We start from the raw sequence: 17,721 nt of genomic DNA on the forward strand, positions 1-17,721 counted from the left end.
TGACCCCCTCCTGGGGGATGGAAGATGGCGCCCAGCCTGGCCTGGATCCCATGACCTGCCTGGACCTAAGAGGGCTGTGCAAGCCTAGAACCAACTTCAGACCCTGTGTGGGTGGGGGGCTGGGGGGGGCTGGTTCCCAAAGGACTCCCGAGGTGGGGGGGAGCTGTGTTTTCTATTCGGTGACCTAGGCTACAGGCAGCAGAGGCAAAGGCAAAGGCTGTGCGCATCACACACTATCCTGTGTGAGGTTGTGTTCTAGATGTGGGCTCATCAAACCCCCACACAACAGCAAGCACCCGCTCTTCTTGGCGCAGCAGGGTGGGGGGGTCCATCTCCCACAGGCCCATCAGTTCTGAAAAATTCCCATCACCATGGTAACACCCAAGCCCCACCCCTTCAGTGTGATGGCCGGAGTCCTGTCTCTGCGTGATCCTGCGTGGGGTGCGGTGCGAATCCCCATTACAAGCAGGAGCCCCATCGTTTCGGGGTAAAAGCGTGAGTCCCCTGACTTCAGGGCGACGTTGTAGGACCTGCCACCATGGTAGGTACTGGCAGGCACCTGCCCCTTAGACGGTGGTTCTTACTGTCCCCACAGGGGACAGACAAGGTTTGGAGACATTTTTGGCTGTCCTGCTGCGGGGCAGGTGCTGCTGGGGGCCAGGGATGCTGCTTAACACCCTCCAGGTGTGGGACACCTGTGCAACGGAGAATTCTCCAGCCCCAAATGTCAGCCGTCCTGTGGTTGAAGCGCCTTGTCTTAGGGTGACGGCATAAGTCCAGTCACTTGGGACCCTGTGCAGTTTGGTGTCCGCCATGCATGTGGGGTCCTGTGCGCCCTGACCCCTCTCTCTGCTCTTTCCTCAGCCTGATGTGTACTCCATGCCTGGGCCCCTGTCCCAAGGTCTGCCACATCCTGGAAGGCGAGAAGACCATCGACTCAGTGACATCTGCCCAGGAGCTCCGAGGCTGCACCGTCATCAACGGAAGCCTAATCATCAACATTCGAGGGGGCAGTGAGTGCTCAGGGGGCAGGGGCTGCAGCCGGCTGGGACCCACCTTCCCAGACACCGTCACCCTAAGAAGTTGGCTTCCAGACCCGAAATTCACAGCTTGGCCCTGGCCCCACCCACCCTGCGATTCTAATTTTCCAAGTTGGAAATTTGCAGTCTTAGGCAGGAATTTGCGCTTTTTGCAAGTAGGAACCATACCCTGTCGCAGGTCTGGAGGCCTGTTTTCAGAAATACCGTCACAGGCAAAAAGGCATCCCCGTGTTTATTTATTCAGCAAACGTTTATTGAAGACTGACAGTGAACGAAGCAAAGCCCATGCGTGGGGATCTTACAAATAAACACATGTACATGTAATGTAAACTTGGGGTAGACCCTGCTATGAAGGGAAGTAAATCAGGGTAACGGAGAGAGTGGAGATTGGTGGCTTTTTCTTACAAAAGGCCCTATAATAAATATATTCAGTCTACCAGGCCAGGCGGTCTCTGTCGTAACTACTCAACTCCGCTGTTGTGGAGTAAAAAAGGCCATAGAGAAGTGTGGACAAATGGGCATAGCTCTGTTCCAATTGATCTTTATTTCTGAAACAGACCAGATTTGGCCCCTGGGCTGTCATTTGCCAACCTCTGAAATAGAGAATAAAAGGGTTTGCTCTTTTTGAAGAGATTTTGGTCTGAGGAACCGTATATTTTGAGCTGGAGATGAAGCAAACCAGGCAGATCTATGAGAGAATAATATCCTGGGCAAAGGAGGGCACCAGTGCAAAGGGCCTGAGGCAGAAATGTGCCTGGCTTGTGTAGGTTGGCGGGGAGGCCTATGTGTCTGGAGGAGGGCAAAGAAGGTAAAAGATGAGAAAAAAAAAAAAAAAAGCACTGGTCACTTACATAGGGACTTGAGACTCTGAACTACTGGCTTTGGATCGTATTCTAAGGATGATGTGTTCTGAGCAGGGTACATCGAAGTCCCCTGCAGCCTGGAAGTTGACTCCTCACTATGGGAAATTATGAGAAGATAAACATATTTCTGTCGAAACTCACTGGATATTCTCTCCTTTCCTTAGACAACCTGGCGGCTGAGCTGGAGGCCAACCTCGGACTCATTGAGGAAATTTCCGGATATCTGAAGATCCGAAGGTCCTATGCTCTTGTGTCACTTTCCTTTTTCCGGAAGTTACGGCTCATTCGGGGAGAGACCTTGGAAATTGGGTATGTGGTTGGGGCGCCTGGGTGGCTCAGTCGGTTGAATGTCCGACTTCGGCTCAGGTNAGTTCATGAGTTAAAACAACTTAGGAGTTTTTGCAAAGGCACGGAAACACCCGTGTCCGTGGATGGAGGCGTGGATAAAGATACACGAAGTGGGATGTCACTCGGTCGTAGAAAGGAAGGGAATGCTGCCTTTTGCAACAACATGGATGGCCCTTGAGGGTGTTACGCTAAGTGAAGTAAGTCAGAGGAAGACAAATTCTTTCCTATAGGTTCTCCCTTATATGAGGGATTCCAGAGACAGAACAAACCCAAGCTTCTAGAGACAGAGAACAGATTGGTGGATGCCAGAGACGGGGCGGGGGAGGGAGGAAGGGAACCGAGGCCAGTGGTCAAAAGGTACAAACCTCCAGTTATATGATAAATAAATCCTGGGGCTGTAATGTGCTGCATGGTGACTGCAGTTAGCAATACTGTATTCTGTATTTGAAAGTTGCTCTAAGAGAGTCAGTCTTAAAAGTTCTCGTCATAAGAAACAATTTTTTTTAAAACCGTTGTGAGCTGATGGATGTGAACGTATTGTGTGATCGTTTCATAATATATACAAATATCAAATCATTATGTTGTGTGCCTGACACTAACACAGTGTTATATATCAGTTATATCTCAATAAAACTGAAGGGGAAGAAAAACAGGTTTTTTAAGTTGAGGTTATATAATTGATATATATTATATTAGTTTCAGGTGTGTAAGATGCTGATTCTATATTTGTTGCAAATAGATATTGCAAAGTGGTCTCCACAATGGATCTAGGTAACAGCTATCACTACACACAGCTACAACATTTTTTTCTTGTGATGAGAACTTTTTTAACATTTATGCTCTTGGCAGCTTTTAAGTATGTGATACGGTCATATTAACTATAGGTATAAGGATATAACTAATATCTTGGTCCCCTTTGACACTGACTGCACCTGCTCCGTGTTGAAATTCTCATCAGTGGCCCATAGGATTCTGCTACATGGAGATACCCTCCCTGCCTCCTCATCTCCCTCCCTTTCTCCATCTGCCTTTGAGAGTTGGTGTGCTGGGCTCCCAGCCTTGACCGTCTCCCTAGCGATCTTCTGCTTGTGGCTGAGACCCACTCCCCCGAGCCCTGGCTTACCCTCCAGCGTGTCTCTAGCTGGCTGACCCCCCAGAAACCTCAAACGCAACCTGTCTGACGTGGAGCTCCTCTCCTTGCCCCAGCTGTCTATTCTCATTTCTCAGATCCACGCCCCTCGAGGTCTGTTGACTCTACTCAGGTCAATGAAACAACAGAAAGCCAGACTAGCTGTGTACCATGCAGATGGAGACGGACTGACGGGGTGAGCGAGAAGTCTGAGGAAGGCTATCCAACAGTGCCGTTGAGGACCCGGGTTCTGCCCACCTTTGTGCTCCTCATGGTCACGAGATGGCTGCCTTAGCCCCAGCCTCACGCCTGTGGAGCTGACGAAGAAAAGGGGAAGGACAAAGGCCCAGGCCAACTGACTGTCTCCTCAGACCAATCTGCCTGGAACCTCCCACACTCTCGCCCCCAACACTGATTCCTGCTTTTGGCTCCTTGGGTCATGTGGCCACTGTCAGTTGCAAGGGAGGCTGGATAAGTAAATCCTTACCTTTGTCAGTCTGTACAGTAGAGGAAGACTGGGAAGAGGGGGCCGTGCATGGCGTTTGAGAAGCCAGCTCACTGAACTGTTTAGAATACCTTCTTGAATCACTTACCAGCTCATGCCGATTTTTCTGCCATGAAATTGCTTTTTTGCTGAGGCTCAGACCTCTCATTTGGATGATGCCAGTGACCTTCTAGCTGCTCATGCTAGCATCAGACCAGCACCGTCCAGCAGAAATAGGACCCAAGTCACATGTGTGACTTTAAATGTTCCAGTAGCCACAGTGTGAAGGCTTTAAATGAAATAGGTGAAGTGAATTTTAGTAGTGCCTTTTACTTAACCCATTCCATCTGAAATGTTATTTTGACATGGACTCAATATAGGAAAATGATACAGAAGTTTTCTTACATCCTTTCTTTCGTGTGAAGTCTTCAAAATCTGTGTGGTGGGTTTTTTGTTTGTTTGTTTTTTGTTTTTGCTTCTGGTACAGTCAAAAATGGCCACATTTTCAGATGCTCAATAGCCAGATGTGACTAGTGGCTTCTGTCTCGGACAACACAGGTCCAGATGCTCCCCCTTTTCCCGTCTGTCATGTGCTGGTGGCCCACTGATCTTCTGAGGCACAGATCTAAGCCAGTTAGTGGACTGTTCTAGAACCTTCCTTTGCTGAGGAAGGTCAAGTGTTCTTGGTTGTGTTCTGAAATGCCGTGTACTAGAGGGTTTGGGCCACTATAGTTTTGTGGCCTGTTACCTGTTGGCCAGAGAGGCTATATCGCCCTTCCCTGGGTCCACCTCAGGTGCCTCTGTGTCTTCACTTCTTCCCCTCTGCAAAACCGTATCTCAGCCCATCGCTTACCCCCCTCCCCCACAAGACTGAGCACAGACACCTTCCTGGCCATGAAGACTTCCTCAACTCACCTGTTCCTCCCACCTTTATTTAACACTTAACGAGCATGTGCCAGGCAAGCGTTAGGGACTGGGGATGGAGCCTCGGCCTTGGCATTGGAGGCCACAAGCCACTATGTGACTGGGTTTGTGTGTGTTTCCATAGGAACTACTCTTTCTATGCCTTGGACAACCAGAACCTGAGGCAGCTATGGGACTGGAGCAAACACAACCTCACCATCACTCAGGGGAAACTCTTCTTCCACTATAATCCCAAACTCTGCTTGTCGGAAATTCACAAGATGGAGGAGGTTTCAGGAACCAAGGGGCGCCAGGAGCGGAACGACATTGCCCTGAAGACCAATGGGGACCAGGCGTCTTGTAAGTGGTGATGCATCGTCCTTTCAGCCCAGAGCGTGGCTCCAGCCCCAGGGGTGTACCACTGCCCGCCAGTGAGCTAGGACATCTCTATGTGTTATGGACTTTCTTTTTTTTAAATATTTTTATTTGTTTCTAGGAGAGAGAGAGAGAGAGACAGCNTGCCACATGAGCATTGAATGAGTGAATGAATGAATGAACGATACCTCCTTATATATGGCCTCACCTCAAATAGTAGGCCCTGCAGCTGCTATAGCTGGAAAGTGCTAGCTGTCTACTCTCCTCTGACATGTTGTCTCTTGAAGGAATGTCTGAGCGTTGAAGTGCCGAGGCTTCCACTTATCCCCACACATGGACCTGGTTCCTTGTGTCAGGATGTGGGAATCCAGGGCAGGGTGAGGAGAGCAAGGTTGGGGTGGAGGTGACGGGGGGGCTTGCATTGCAGGCGGAGGGAATCAGTCCTTCCAAAGCATCGTCTCTCCGAGATCCACATGCTCTCTAAACCCACGGGGCACGTGTGCACTTGCGCTGGAGTTGTCTCCTGACACGGAAGGTTCGAGTCCACGTGTGGGACGGAATTGTGTCAGGACAGACGGTACTCTTGAAAATCACTTTTCCCGGTAACCGTTGGCCAGTTGTCCTTAGCTGGGTGCTGACCACTGTTACTCAGTTGAGCATCTGGGCGAGTCGCTGGCTTGTGGTGGGGGCCACCTTGCATGCCCAGTTCTCGCCTCTGAACACCGGGAGAAGGCACCTGGGAACGAGACCCATCGAGGGAGCAGCAGGTTGGGGTCTTCCTTCTCCTGGACGCTCTTGGAAACGTGGGCTCGCCTGCTTTGGGCTGGAACAAGTTTTTGATGCTGATATTGCTGTTGTTTTTAAACTTTCCTAGGTGAAAATGAGCTACTTAAATTTTCTTACATTCGGACAACTTACGACAAGATCTTACTGAAGTGGGAGCCGTACTGGCCCCCTGACTTCCGAGACCTCCTGGGGTTCATGCTCTTCTACAAAGAGGCGTAAGTTGAAAGGTTCAGAGGTGTGCAGGTGGGGCGTGTGTCCAGACGTTCCCCTCTGAGATTCCGCGATCTCTCTCCTCCATCTGTAATAACCATCGTAGATTCCTTTTGACCGTCTCACAAGTTGATGGCGTGTGAAGTCACTAACATCCCCATTTGTCAAAACCAGAAGTTGAAACAGGTTTCATTTGAAGGTCCAGATTGGCCAACTTCCTATAGCAGTTTTCCATTTTGCCGCACAGACATACATCTCCCCAAGATTTCCTTAACAAAATTTGCTCAGTCTACTCAGTGGGTTTTTAAAAATCTATTTCTTAATCCATTTTGCTCTCTTCCCAATGTTTAAAGAATTGTGGTAAAACATATATAAAACTGACTATTTAAATATATCTACTCTATTCTCTATTCTTTCTCTCTCTAGAAATTTCTTATTTTCCCAGACTGTAACTCTGTCCCCAATAAACAACACCTGGTCGTTAGTACAGTTGACCCTTGAACAATGCAGGGGGGAGGGGTGCCGATCCCCCTGCCGCCTGTGTAGTCAGAAATCTGTATATAACTTTTGACTCCCCAAACAGGTAGCTACTGGTAGCCTACTATTATTACCAGATAGTAGGCTTGCTAATAATGTAAATCATCAATTAACACATATTTTGTATGTTTTATGTATTATAGGCTGTGTTCTCATGATAAAGTAAGCTAGAGAAAAGAAAATGTTATTAGGAAAATCATAAGGAAACTGCATTTCTAGTCCTGTGCTGTAAAAAATACGCCCATAGGTGGGTCCACTCAGGTTAGCCCGTGTTGTTCGAGGGTCTACTGAATACGACTGTGCTGAAAAAATTTTTTTAAAGATTTTCTTTTCTTTAAAAAAATTTTTTTAATGTTTTTATTTATTTCTGAAAGAGAGAGAGAAACAGCGTAAGCAGAGGAGGGGCAGAGAGAGAGGGAGATAATAGAACCCGAAGCAGGCTCCATGTTCCATGCTGTCAGCACAGAGCCGGACGTGGGGTTCAAACTCACAAACTGTGAGGTCATGACGTGAACTGAAGTAGGACGCTCACCCGACTGAGCCACCCAGGAGCCCCTGATTTTATTTTCTTTTAAAATTTATTTATTTATTTTTGAGGGAGAAAGAGAGAACATGGGGAAGGGGCAGAGAAAGGGAGAGAAAGAGAATCCCAAGCAGGCTCCACTTCACCAGTGCGGAGTCCTATGTGGAACTCAAACTCATGAACCATGAGATCATGAGCTGACGGCTCGGGTCAGATGCTTAACCGACTGAGCCACCCTGCCACCCCTAAAGATTTTATTTTTAGGTAATCTCTGTACCCAACATGGGGTTCGAACTTACAACCCTGAGATCAAGAGTTACTCAGCTCCACTGATCGAGGGGAGCCAGCCAGGGGTGCCCCTGACTTGTGAAATTTCAAAAGTGGGGATAGTATTCATATTAATCATTATTTCATCTCTGAAGACGTATTATGGGTCAGACCGAGTGCCGAGGAGTCTCTCATATAGTGTTACCAACGAGTCATCAAGTATCATCGTCCTCACGACTGATAGGGTTGGAAAATTGACCTATAAGGGAAGTGGCCCCTTCTCTTTGGGACCTGGGTCATTTTTCCTTGTGGCATAAGATTGTTGACGAACAGGACGCAAGCTTAGAGGACGTCACTGTTCCCAGTGCATCTCTCCGTGCTCAGAGCGACGGTCAAGAAATGATAACTGCCTTGTCCTGCTTTGTCTTGAAAGCCCTTATCAGAACGTGACCGAGTTCGACGGGCAGGACGCGTGTGGCTCCAACAGCTGGACGGTGGTGGACATTGACCCACCTCTGAGGTCCAACGACCCCAAGTCACAGAACCACCCGGGGTGGCTGATGCGGGGTCTCAAGCCCTGGACCCAGTATGCCATCTTTGTCAAGACCTTGGTCACCTTCTCTGATGAACGCCGCACGTATGGGGCCAAGAGTGACATCATCTATGTCCAGACCAATGCTACCAGTAAGTGTTTGTCACATGAATTGGAAACCTTGCCTTTCACGGGTTGACACGGTGATGGAGGAAATGCTCTTTTATGTGGTTATTGGCTTCTTTTTTATTTTTAATTTTATTTATTTATTTTTTTATTATAATTTTTTTTAGTGTTTTATTTATTTCTAGGAGAGAGAGAGAGAGACAGCGTGAGCAGGGGAGGGTCAGAGAGAGAGGGAGTCACAGNGGGCGTGGGGCTACTGGCATTTAGTGGGTGGAGAACAGGATGCTTCTCCGACCCCCAGCAGTGCGCAGAACAGAGAATTACGTGGCTCCAAATGGCCATGGTTGCAGGGGTGAGAAGCCCTGCCCCAGGGGACACAGCCCACACTTTGGGAGACGGCCCCAGCTTTTTTGGCCGGTGCCTTGTGTCCTCCAACAACACCAAAGGACTTCACAGTTTCCGGAAACTTCTAGCTTCCTCTGCCTCGAGTCCCCCACCCCCACCCCTCCTGGACTCCCCCGGCCACCTGCATTGTTGAGGCGCAGGCTTTGTGGAGCCCCGAGGTGGTGCGTTTTGGGGGATGTTAGACGAGAAGGGTAACTGGGATCCCAGTGCTGACAGTCGCCCCACAGCTGGGTTCCGTTTGGGGCGAACGTTAATCAGAAGATTGTGAGTCCATTTGTCTCCCCCAACCATCTTCCTGTGCACGGCCCCTTCCCAGTGCCCAGGACAGACGCGGCTTGGCACCCAGCTGGAGCCCCATACATGTTTGCTGCACGAATGAATGAATGGCAGTGCCATGTGTGGTAGGAGGGGACACGTGTGCTCCCCAGTGAGCGTCCCCACGCCTCCACTGTGCTCTGAGGGTCAGCAGTCGCCGCGGCGAAAGTCCCCGCAACCTCTCTGACGCACGTGTTCCTTCTCACACCCGCCTGACAGCCAGTCCCTTCCTGCTCACGGTGGGCCTGTTTCTTTCTCCTTTGCAGACCCTTCCGTCCCCCTGGATCCAATCTCGGTGTCTAATTCCTCGTCTCAGATCATCCTGAAGTGGAAGCCTCCCTCCGACCCCAATGGCAACATCACCCACTACCTGGTTTTCTGGGAGAGGCAGGCAGAAGACAGTGAGCTGTACGAGCTGGATTATTGCCTCAAAGGTGAGTGCAGGCGGCGCGTGTTGGAGCAGATGATGTGCCGTGTAAGCGTGGACACACACACAGACGCACACGCACGCACACTCCACAGCCTCCCGTGCAAAAACGCACACACACATTTCTAAACCTGGCGACGCCCTGGAAACTCATGTCAGAACCAGAGAACTCTCATGTCTTGGTACCATTTCCTTCTGGAATTTTCTCCTCCTCCCCCTTTTCCCTGTGGGGAGGCAGCTCTGTTAACCTGCTGGGTTTCTGTGCTGAGCTAGTAATGGAGAGGCTATCGACAAAGTCAGGGAAGAGTTTTAGCCCCTAAATTTAGACCCTTATGTTTCAAGGATTGGAGACAGCAAGGAGTGATCATCTGTTCTCTTCTGTGCTTTCCATTAAAAGTTTATACTAGTGATGATTTTTTCTCCTCAGTCTATAATCTTGTTTACTTAACAGGCTCCATCCATTTGTAGGACAATAGAAAATTGTTTGAGCCTCAAACTAGTTGGTATAAATTAGTTTAAAATTAAAAAAACTGTTTTAATGTTTTTATTTAGTTTTGAGATTGAGGGCCTGGGGAGAGGGCAGAGGGAGAGGGAGACACAGAATCTGAAGCAGGCTCCAGGCTCTGAGCTGTCAGCACAGAGCCGACGGGGGGGCTGGNTTGTTTTAATGTTTTTATTTAGTTTTGAGATTGAGGGCCTGGGGAAAGGGCAGAGGGAGAGGGAGACCTAGAATTTGAAGCAGGCTCCAGGCTCTGAGCTGTCAGCACAGAGCCGACGGGGGGGCTGGAACCCACGAACCGTGAGATCATGACCTGAGCCGAAGTTGGACGCTTAACTGACTGAGCCACCCGGGTGCCCCAAATTAGCTTAAAATTTTAAAACTGGATTAAAAAACAAAAACAAACATCAAACCGGAGAAACAGATGTCATTTGTTCCCCTTTGGTTTTTTTTGTCTGTTTGTTTTTATGTTTGTATTTATTTTTCTTTAGATCGTTTTGAGTTAGTGATTTTTCAGCCCTTGACCTTGGAGGCAGAGGCTCGGGGACGGCTGGTGAGGCGTGGCCGAGGCCCTGAGCCTGCAGGCTGCTCGTGGCTGGCCCCCTCCCACCTGCTGTAGGACTTTGGGCAAGTCACTGAGCTTCCCACCAGCTGCCTCCTTTTCGGGAGTAGGGGCGGGAGGCCAGACGGTCTCCGGGAGCTGTCCCAGCTCTAAGATCATGTGCTATATGTATGCCTGTGACCTCATTCCCCGCCTGAGCTGAGGGCTGCAAACGTGATTTATCTTCTCAGATGCTTTATATAACTCAAGAGCCAGCACATTCCTCGGCCTCGCTGTGAGCTCTTGGCCCTGCATTCGAGTAAGCGAAACCACCAGCTTGAACCACCACCAGCAGTGGCCCTGGATGTTTTCCTTTCTTTCTTTTTTTTTTTTTTTAAAGAGTAACAACTTTTATTCTGGAAGAAATATATCATTACCTTGTAGCTATTTAAACATGGCGTCTAAACATGGCGTTGTGGCCTGGGTGGCTCAGTCAGTTAAGCATCGATTTTGGCTCTCGGGGTTCATGAGGTCGTGATCTCACGGTTCATGGGTTCGAGCCCTGTGTTGGGCTCTGTGCTGACAGCTCAGAGCCTGGAGCCTGCTTCGGATTCTGGGTCTCCCTCTCTCTCTCTGCCCCTCCCCTGCTCATGCTCTCTCTGTCTGTCTCTCTCTCAAAAATAAACATTAAAAAAGCCCACATGGCTTAATTTATAATGATCACAAAGTTTACGTACTTAAAAATAAACTTACTAAGGAACAGATTTTGTATGATTCCAGCTCACAGGGGTTGGGACCTAGACAAGCCCCATCCACAGAGACAGAGAGTAGATGGTGGGTGCCAGGAGTGGGGGAGGGGACAGAGTTTCTGTTTGGGGAAGATGGAAAGTTCTGGAGGTGGATGGTGGGGGTGGGTGCATGACAGTGTGAATGTGCTTAATGCCCCTGAGCCGTACATTTTTAAAAATGAGTTAAGATGGTAAATTTTATGTAATGTGTATTTTACGATTCAAAAACTGCACAAAATAAGTAAGCTTACTAATCATGAGTAGCAGTGGTCTCCTATAAGTATCATCAGTGGTTTTTTCTTCCCTCCTCCGCTTTATTGAGGTGTGGTTGAGTTATGAGACATTGGAAGGTAAAATCATAGGACATTGAAAGGGTCCACGGGGATGATTTTGATACACATACATGCCGTAAAGGGATTTCTCCCAGTTAACACAGCCATTACCTCCTATTTTTATCTTTTTTTGTCCGTGTGTCTGAGAACATTTACGTTCTATTCGCTTGGCATATTTCAGTTATACACTACAGTGTTATCAACTGCATTTTTATTTTGAGAGGGGGGCACAGTGGGCAAGGGGCAGAAAGGAGGGGGAGAGAGAGAAGTGGGGCTCACCCGACGTGGGGCTCGAACTCACAAACCGTGAGTTCATGACCTGAGCTGAGGTCCGATGCTTAACCCACCGAGCCACCCAGGCGCCCTCAACTGCATTTTTAAAAACTGTGGTAAAATATATATAGCATAAAACTGACCATCTGAGCCATTTCTAAGTGTCCAGCTCAGTGGCATTAAAGCACATCCGCACTGTTGTGTGACCATTGTGACCCTCTGTTTCTAGAACTTTCTCATCTCCTCAAACTGAGACTCTGTCCTCATGAAGCACCGACTGCCCCAGCCCCTGGCCCCCGCCGTCTACTTCCCGTCTCTGTGGATGGGACTGTTCTAGTGCCCCAGTACCTATACTTTTACTGTGTAGTCACAGAAAAACCACGCAACACTAAGTGCCCTGCCGTGGGGGCTGGAAAGGGTAACAGGAGTGAGGAGCTGTGTCTGACCTGATGGAAAGTCCTTTCCTCTCCAGAAAACTCTCAGCATCCTCCCTCACTCAGGAAATCCTACCTTTCCCTTCCATCTATAATGCCACTGTCAGGGCGCCTGGGTGGCTCAGTCAGTTAAGTGTCTGACTTTGGCTCAGGTCATGATCTCGCGGTTTGTGAGTTCGAGCCCCGCGTCGGCCTCTGTGCTGACGGCTCGGAGCCTGGAGCCTGGAGCCTGCTTCGGATTCTGTGTCTCTCTCTCTCTCTGCCCCTCTCCCTGCTCCCTTTCTGTCTCTCTCTGTCTCAAACATAAATAAACATTAAAAAATATATTATAATGTAATTGGCAGCCCCTTTAATGGTTAACCCAGCCAGGTTAGTCTGTGTCTATTAATACGCGTCAGAAGTATTTTTAAGAGTCCCTTGTAGGCTTTCACAGCTGTATAAATACTTGGGCTTCCGAGTGGATACTCACCATTCATGGGAAGGCACTTGGAGCCCATTGTCTCCAGGATGCAGTGAAGGGGACCGGAAAGTGCTCAGTAGCCCCTGGGAGGCGGCGGGCGGCAGGAGAGGTGAATCTCAGGGCACTTCGTGGATTTTGCCTGGACAGAGTAGCTGCTATGCTCCCCATTGTACCAGAGGCGTGACTGTGCCCTGGGATTGGACTCAGGGGTCAAGATGCAGCCAGCGTGGTTCTTAAAAAGCAACCTTAGGGGCGCCTGGTGGCTTAGTCAGTCAAGTGCCCAACTTCGGCTCAGGTCATGATCTCGCGGTTTGTGACTTCGAGCCCCGCATCAGGCTCTGTGCTGACAGCTCAGAGCCTGGAGCCTCCTTCGGATTCTGTGTCTCCCTCTCTCTCTGCCCCTCCCCTGCTCACACTGTCTCTCTCCCTCACTCCCTGTCTCTCTCTCTCAAAAATAAAGTTAAAAAAAAAAGCAACTTTGTGTTTTTAGTACACTACCTTCGCGAAGTTGGTGTTCCTTCTTTTTTTTTTTCCGATTCCTTTTTCTGTGCTTATCTGTTCTTTTTTAATTTTTAGAATGTTTTTATTTATTTTTGGGAGAGAGACAGACAGAATGCAAGTGGGGGAGGTGCTGAGAGAGAGAGGGAGACACGGAATCCAAAGCAGGCTCCAGGCTCTGAGCTGTCAGCACAGAGCCCGACGCGGGGCTTGAACTCACACACCACAAGATCATGGCCTGAGCCAAAGTCAGATGTTTAACTGACTGAGCCACCCAGGCGCCCTGGCCCCTAATCTTTTTTAAATCCCACCTCCCACCACCTGTCCCTCTAGCTGTCCCTCTGCCCTCATTCTCTCCTAGCTTCTTTGGGTTCCTGGTGTGTTTCGGCATGCCAAGGAAATTCCTACCTCAGGGCCTTTGCACTTGCTTTTTGCGCCATCTGAACTGCTTTGCACCAAGGTATGTGCATAGCTCACTCCTTTACTTAATTTGGGACTGCTCAGCGGTCGCTTCCTCTGAGACCACCTCATGAGAAACAGTACCCCAAGACATCCTGTGTCCTTTGACCCCACCAGCTAACTCATGGCATATATATTTATTAGTTTATTGTGTATCCCTCCATCCCTGTGCACCAGACTGCAAGTTCCATGAAGCTGGACCTGCCTGGTCACCTTCGGGTCTCCAGCCTGATGGGGTTCTGGTGTCTCACACTTTCTGGAACACACTGACCCCCCCAGGCGTCCCCTGGGGGAAGACCCCCCCCCCTTTGCTGTGTGTGTGTTGTGGCATCAGCAGAGGGAAGATCTGAGGTCACCCGCTCTGCCCGCCTCTAGGGTTAAAGCTGCCTTCCCGGACCTGGTCTCCGCCCTTCGAGTCCGAGGGCTCCCAGAAGCACAACCAGAGCGACTACGAAGAGGCTGCTGGCGAGTGCTGCTCCTGCCCCAAGACCGACTCGCAGATCCTCAAGGAGCTGGAGGAGTCCTCTTTCAGGAAGACGTTTGAGGATTACCTGCACAACGTGGTTTTCGTGCCCAGGTCAGGGCTGTTCACCCGCTTGGTGTGGGGCTCATTCCCTGGGGAACAGGATGAAGTGGGCGCCCGGAGGGTGGAGATTCAGTAGAAACCGTATCAGGAATAATCACCCCAAATGGGGAAAAGTTAAAAAACAAAACTCCCCAAACCCTCAGCATTTGCTCTCCCACAAGGCCCAAACCCTTCGTCCCCTCTCAGCCACGGGCCTCCGTTTGGTTTCTCAAATGAGCTCCGTTAGATTGTTGAGGCCCACCCCCGCGGAGTGCCCGCCGGGCCCCAGGCTTCTTGTTCATCAGTGCAGCTGTGTCATCCTTCTGGAAATTTCTACGGCATCTTCAGAACCTGGAGGCTTCTCCTATTTAAATATGTTGGGTTTCCTTGGTGAGTGCAGGGACTTGCTGATGTCCGTCTGATCTTCTGAGAGGGTTTGCAGCGAAAACGACTCAAGGCTGCTCGGCTGTCTGCTTTCCTGCAGGCAGAGGAATTTAGGTACAAGTCGAGTTTCTTTTGAGCCTGGAGCTTACTTGTCCACCAAGTGCAGGTAATAGCAGTTCCTATTTCTGAGGACGGTGAGAGCACATGAGTCACCCAGGCTTCTCAGCCTTGCCACGAGCCCCTCCTTTGCTGGGGGGCCATCCCGTGCTCTGGGGGGTGTCCCCAACATCCCTGCCTCCAGCCACCTGACACCAGGAGTGCCGTGTGCATCACAGCAGTTCATGACTCTTTGCAGTCACTTCATTTATGGTTGAGAGAGAAAGAGAGACCAAGGAGGGGAGAGACAGAAAGAGAGAAGGAGACACAGAAGGAGGCTCCAGGCTCTGAGCTGTCAGCACAGAGCCCAACGCGGGGCTCGAACTCATGTACCGTGAGATCGTGGCCGGAGCTGAAGTCGGACGCTCAACCGACTGAGCCACCCAGGTGCCCGCCCCCTGTCGCTTCCTCTTCTGTGGATCCAGAGCCCAGGTTTCTTAGCTGATGAGTCATCCGCTCCAGGTAGCAGCCAGTGAGCCACCTCCTGCCCCACTCTCCTTACAGACCTCAGCAGGTGGGCTACCCAGAAACATCTGTGACATTCCCAAAGTGGATCGAAACCCCAAAAGGCTGACACTGGGATAAAATAAGACTCTAAAACAGGTCCCTTCAAATGGCTACCGTTGCTTCTCATACGAATAGACATTTCCCCAGAACCATCGATAGGTAACACACACCCTTCTTTCCCGTGCTTTTCCTCGGTGACCCTGAATCCAAAAGAGAGTCGCATGGCACAGCCCAGGCGTTGAGGCAGTTGCTCTTTCACTGGTGAAAAACAAAGCCCTGCTGAACTTGAGTAAATGGCTGAGTCACTAGTGATGTTTAAATGTAATCAAGTTTGACATCCGAGGGGGACCCTGGCTGGCCGGCTCTCCAGGGGGTATTTTCTCGGGTTCCCACCCCAACCCCGGCCCCCTTGCTGACTTCTCTGCATCTGCTGGAGAAGATGCGATTCAGGTGTTGGGAAAAGCGATCCACGGTCAAGGGCAGGGTGCCCGCAGTCTGCTCGGAGGAATTGGGGCTCCCAGAGCGCCTGAAGGAAGAGGTCTCTCTGAAGGAGTTCTGTCTTGTCCTCAAAGTGGTTGGTTTTGTTTTCACAGAAAATCCTCTTCAAGCCCTGGTGCTGAGGACACTAGGTACGACTCACCTGCAGGATGTCTGGTGGTCGATGGCGGCGGCTCGGTGCAGGGCCGGGCAGCCAGACAGGGCAGGACGCATGCTGTGTGCCTTTGAGACTCTAGGGGCTTCTGTGGCTTGATGCACGTGACGGTCTGCTCTGCCAATACCAGAGGCTTCATGAGTTCATACGTTAACTGCCTTCACCCTGAAATGAGATCTGGGCATGAATGTTGGGAAAAAAAATCTTCACTAACAAATCTTACTAAAACATAGACTCAAGGGGGCGCCTGGCCGGCTCAGTCTCTAGAGCGTGCGACTCTCGATCTCTGGGTCAGGAGTTCAAACCCCACGTTGGGCATAGAGCTTACTTTAAACAATAATAATAATAAAACACAGAAGCGAGGGGGTAATTTCTGGGTGCCTCTGAGATGCCATACATCTCCCTCCATGCATGCACTCGCTAAATGTTAATTTCTCAACATCCGCGGTGTGAACAGAACTGTGCCTCGTTCCCGGGGTCTAACTAGGGGGGGAGACGGATGTGCAGGCAGAATGATTTTATTTGGGGTGACAGGTGCCGGGTTGCGGGCGTGAGTGAAGGTGTGCCGTGTCACTGAACCCCGCTGAGGACGGGCAGGCTTCCCTTGCTTGGGCTCATGTCTTGAAGAGCAAAGGGAGGTTGTCCTGGAGGAGAGGACAGGCAGAGAGATGCTGGGGGGAGGCAGGGCCTTGGGACGAGTCATGGTCTCTTGGGGGGAACCAGAGGGGCGGCTGGAGAGGCAGATCAGGACCACGTGGAGCGATTTTGTTCCCTCACACCGGGCTCCCTTATTTATTTTTGGGCATATGTGTGTGGCCCTGGTCTGCCCTCTAGTGGCCACTTGGAATATAATCTGTAGAAGAGAAAGGTCTCGAAATTTGATCCTTTGGTCCAGACCCGGGTTTCTCAGTCTCAGAGGTGCTGACATTTAGGGCCAGATCGTTGTCAGTTGCGGGGCCCGCCTGGTGCATGGTGGGATGTCGAGTGGACTCTCCGGGCTCTGGGCTCACAACACCAGGAGCACAATTGTCTTCAAGTAGTGACAACCAAAAATGTCTCCAGTCATCCCAGATGTCCTCTGCCAGGCAAGGGATCCAATGCGAGGTTGTGGGGTGTGTAGGCGGTGTGAGACTGAGGGCCCAGGCTGCGGGTGAAGGGGAACCACTGCATATATATTCGGCTCATTTGATGAGAACTTTCCACGTTTCCCATTGTGCGGACGCCCATTTCTGGGTAGTTATTCATGAGGCACCAGCGTCCTGGTCAGCTGGGGACACCCATTTGTGCCTGAATGGAAGGGTTTCAGAACCCTTCTTGCTGACATGGGTCTATCTTTGGTTTCCACTCAAGAATGCCACTGGTCTTTTGACTCCACGGAAAATCGTAACGCGCCCCCTCCCCAGGAGGGTTTGTTTTCTGACCACACATTTTCTGACTACAGTGAAGACTAAAAATTGACCTCAAGCATTTGAACAGAGAACTTCTTCCTGGTGATTTAAAGTCATTCGCTTTGATACCTTTTGGGAGAAGCAGACGTGGAGACATTCATTGAAGTCCATTTGGAAAATAGTGGAAATGAGAATATCACATACCTTGAACTAGTAGAATATCACCAATGCTGGGCATTGATGCAAATTAGTAGCCTTCAATGATTTTGGAAGTTAGGAGACAACTTAAGAAGATGAAAATGCAAATGTATTGTGGGGGAGGGAAAATCAAGATCGCTGAGCTTAGGGGCGCCTGGGTGGCTCAGTTGGTTGGGTGTCCGACTTCGGCTCGGGTCATGATCCTACAGTCTGTGCGTTTGAGCCCCGTGTCAGGCTCTGTGCTGAGAGCTCAGAGCCTGGAGCCTGCTTTGGATTCTGTCTCCCTCTCTCTCTGACCCTCCCCCATTCGCTTTAAA

The 17,721-nt window shown here is 50.2% G+C and overlaps 1 protein-coding gene across 2 annotated transcripts in view; it reads left to right on the top strand.

The window, feature by feature from the left end:
* INSR (insulin receptor) overlaps positions 1-17,721 on the top strand; it is a 114,049-nt gene that overhangs the window by 72,550 nt on the left and 23,778 nt on the right. For both annotated transcript variants that reach the window (XM_077745709.1, XM_077745710.1), the window contains exons 3-9: positions 865-1,013; positions 2,068-2,212; positions 4,913-5,127; positions 6,017-6,143; positions 7,899-8,149; positions 9,110-9,277; positions 13,930-14,131. In XM_077745709.1, the coding sequence (XP_077601835.1) occupies positions 865-1,013; positions 2,068-2,212; positions 4,913-5,127; positions 6,017-6,143; positions 7,899-8,149; positions 9,110-9,277; positions 13,930-14,131 (1,257 nt within the window). The remainder of the gene's footprint in view (positions 1-864; positions 1,014-2,067; positions 2,213-4,912; positions 5,128-6,016; positions 6,144-7,898; positions 8,150-9,109; positions 9,278-13,929; positions 14,132-17,721) is intronic.

This window comes from Crocuta crocuta, unplaced genomic scaffold (assembly GCF_008692635.1).
Source record: "Crocuta crocuta isolate KB4526 unplaced genomic scaffold, BGI_CrCroc_1.0 scaffold650, whole genome shotgun sequence".
NCBI classification, from domain to species: domain Eukaryota; kingdom Metazoa; phylum Chordata; class Mammalia; order Carnivora; family Hyaenidae; genus Crocuta; species Crocuta crocuta.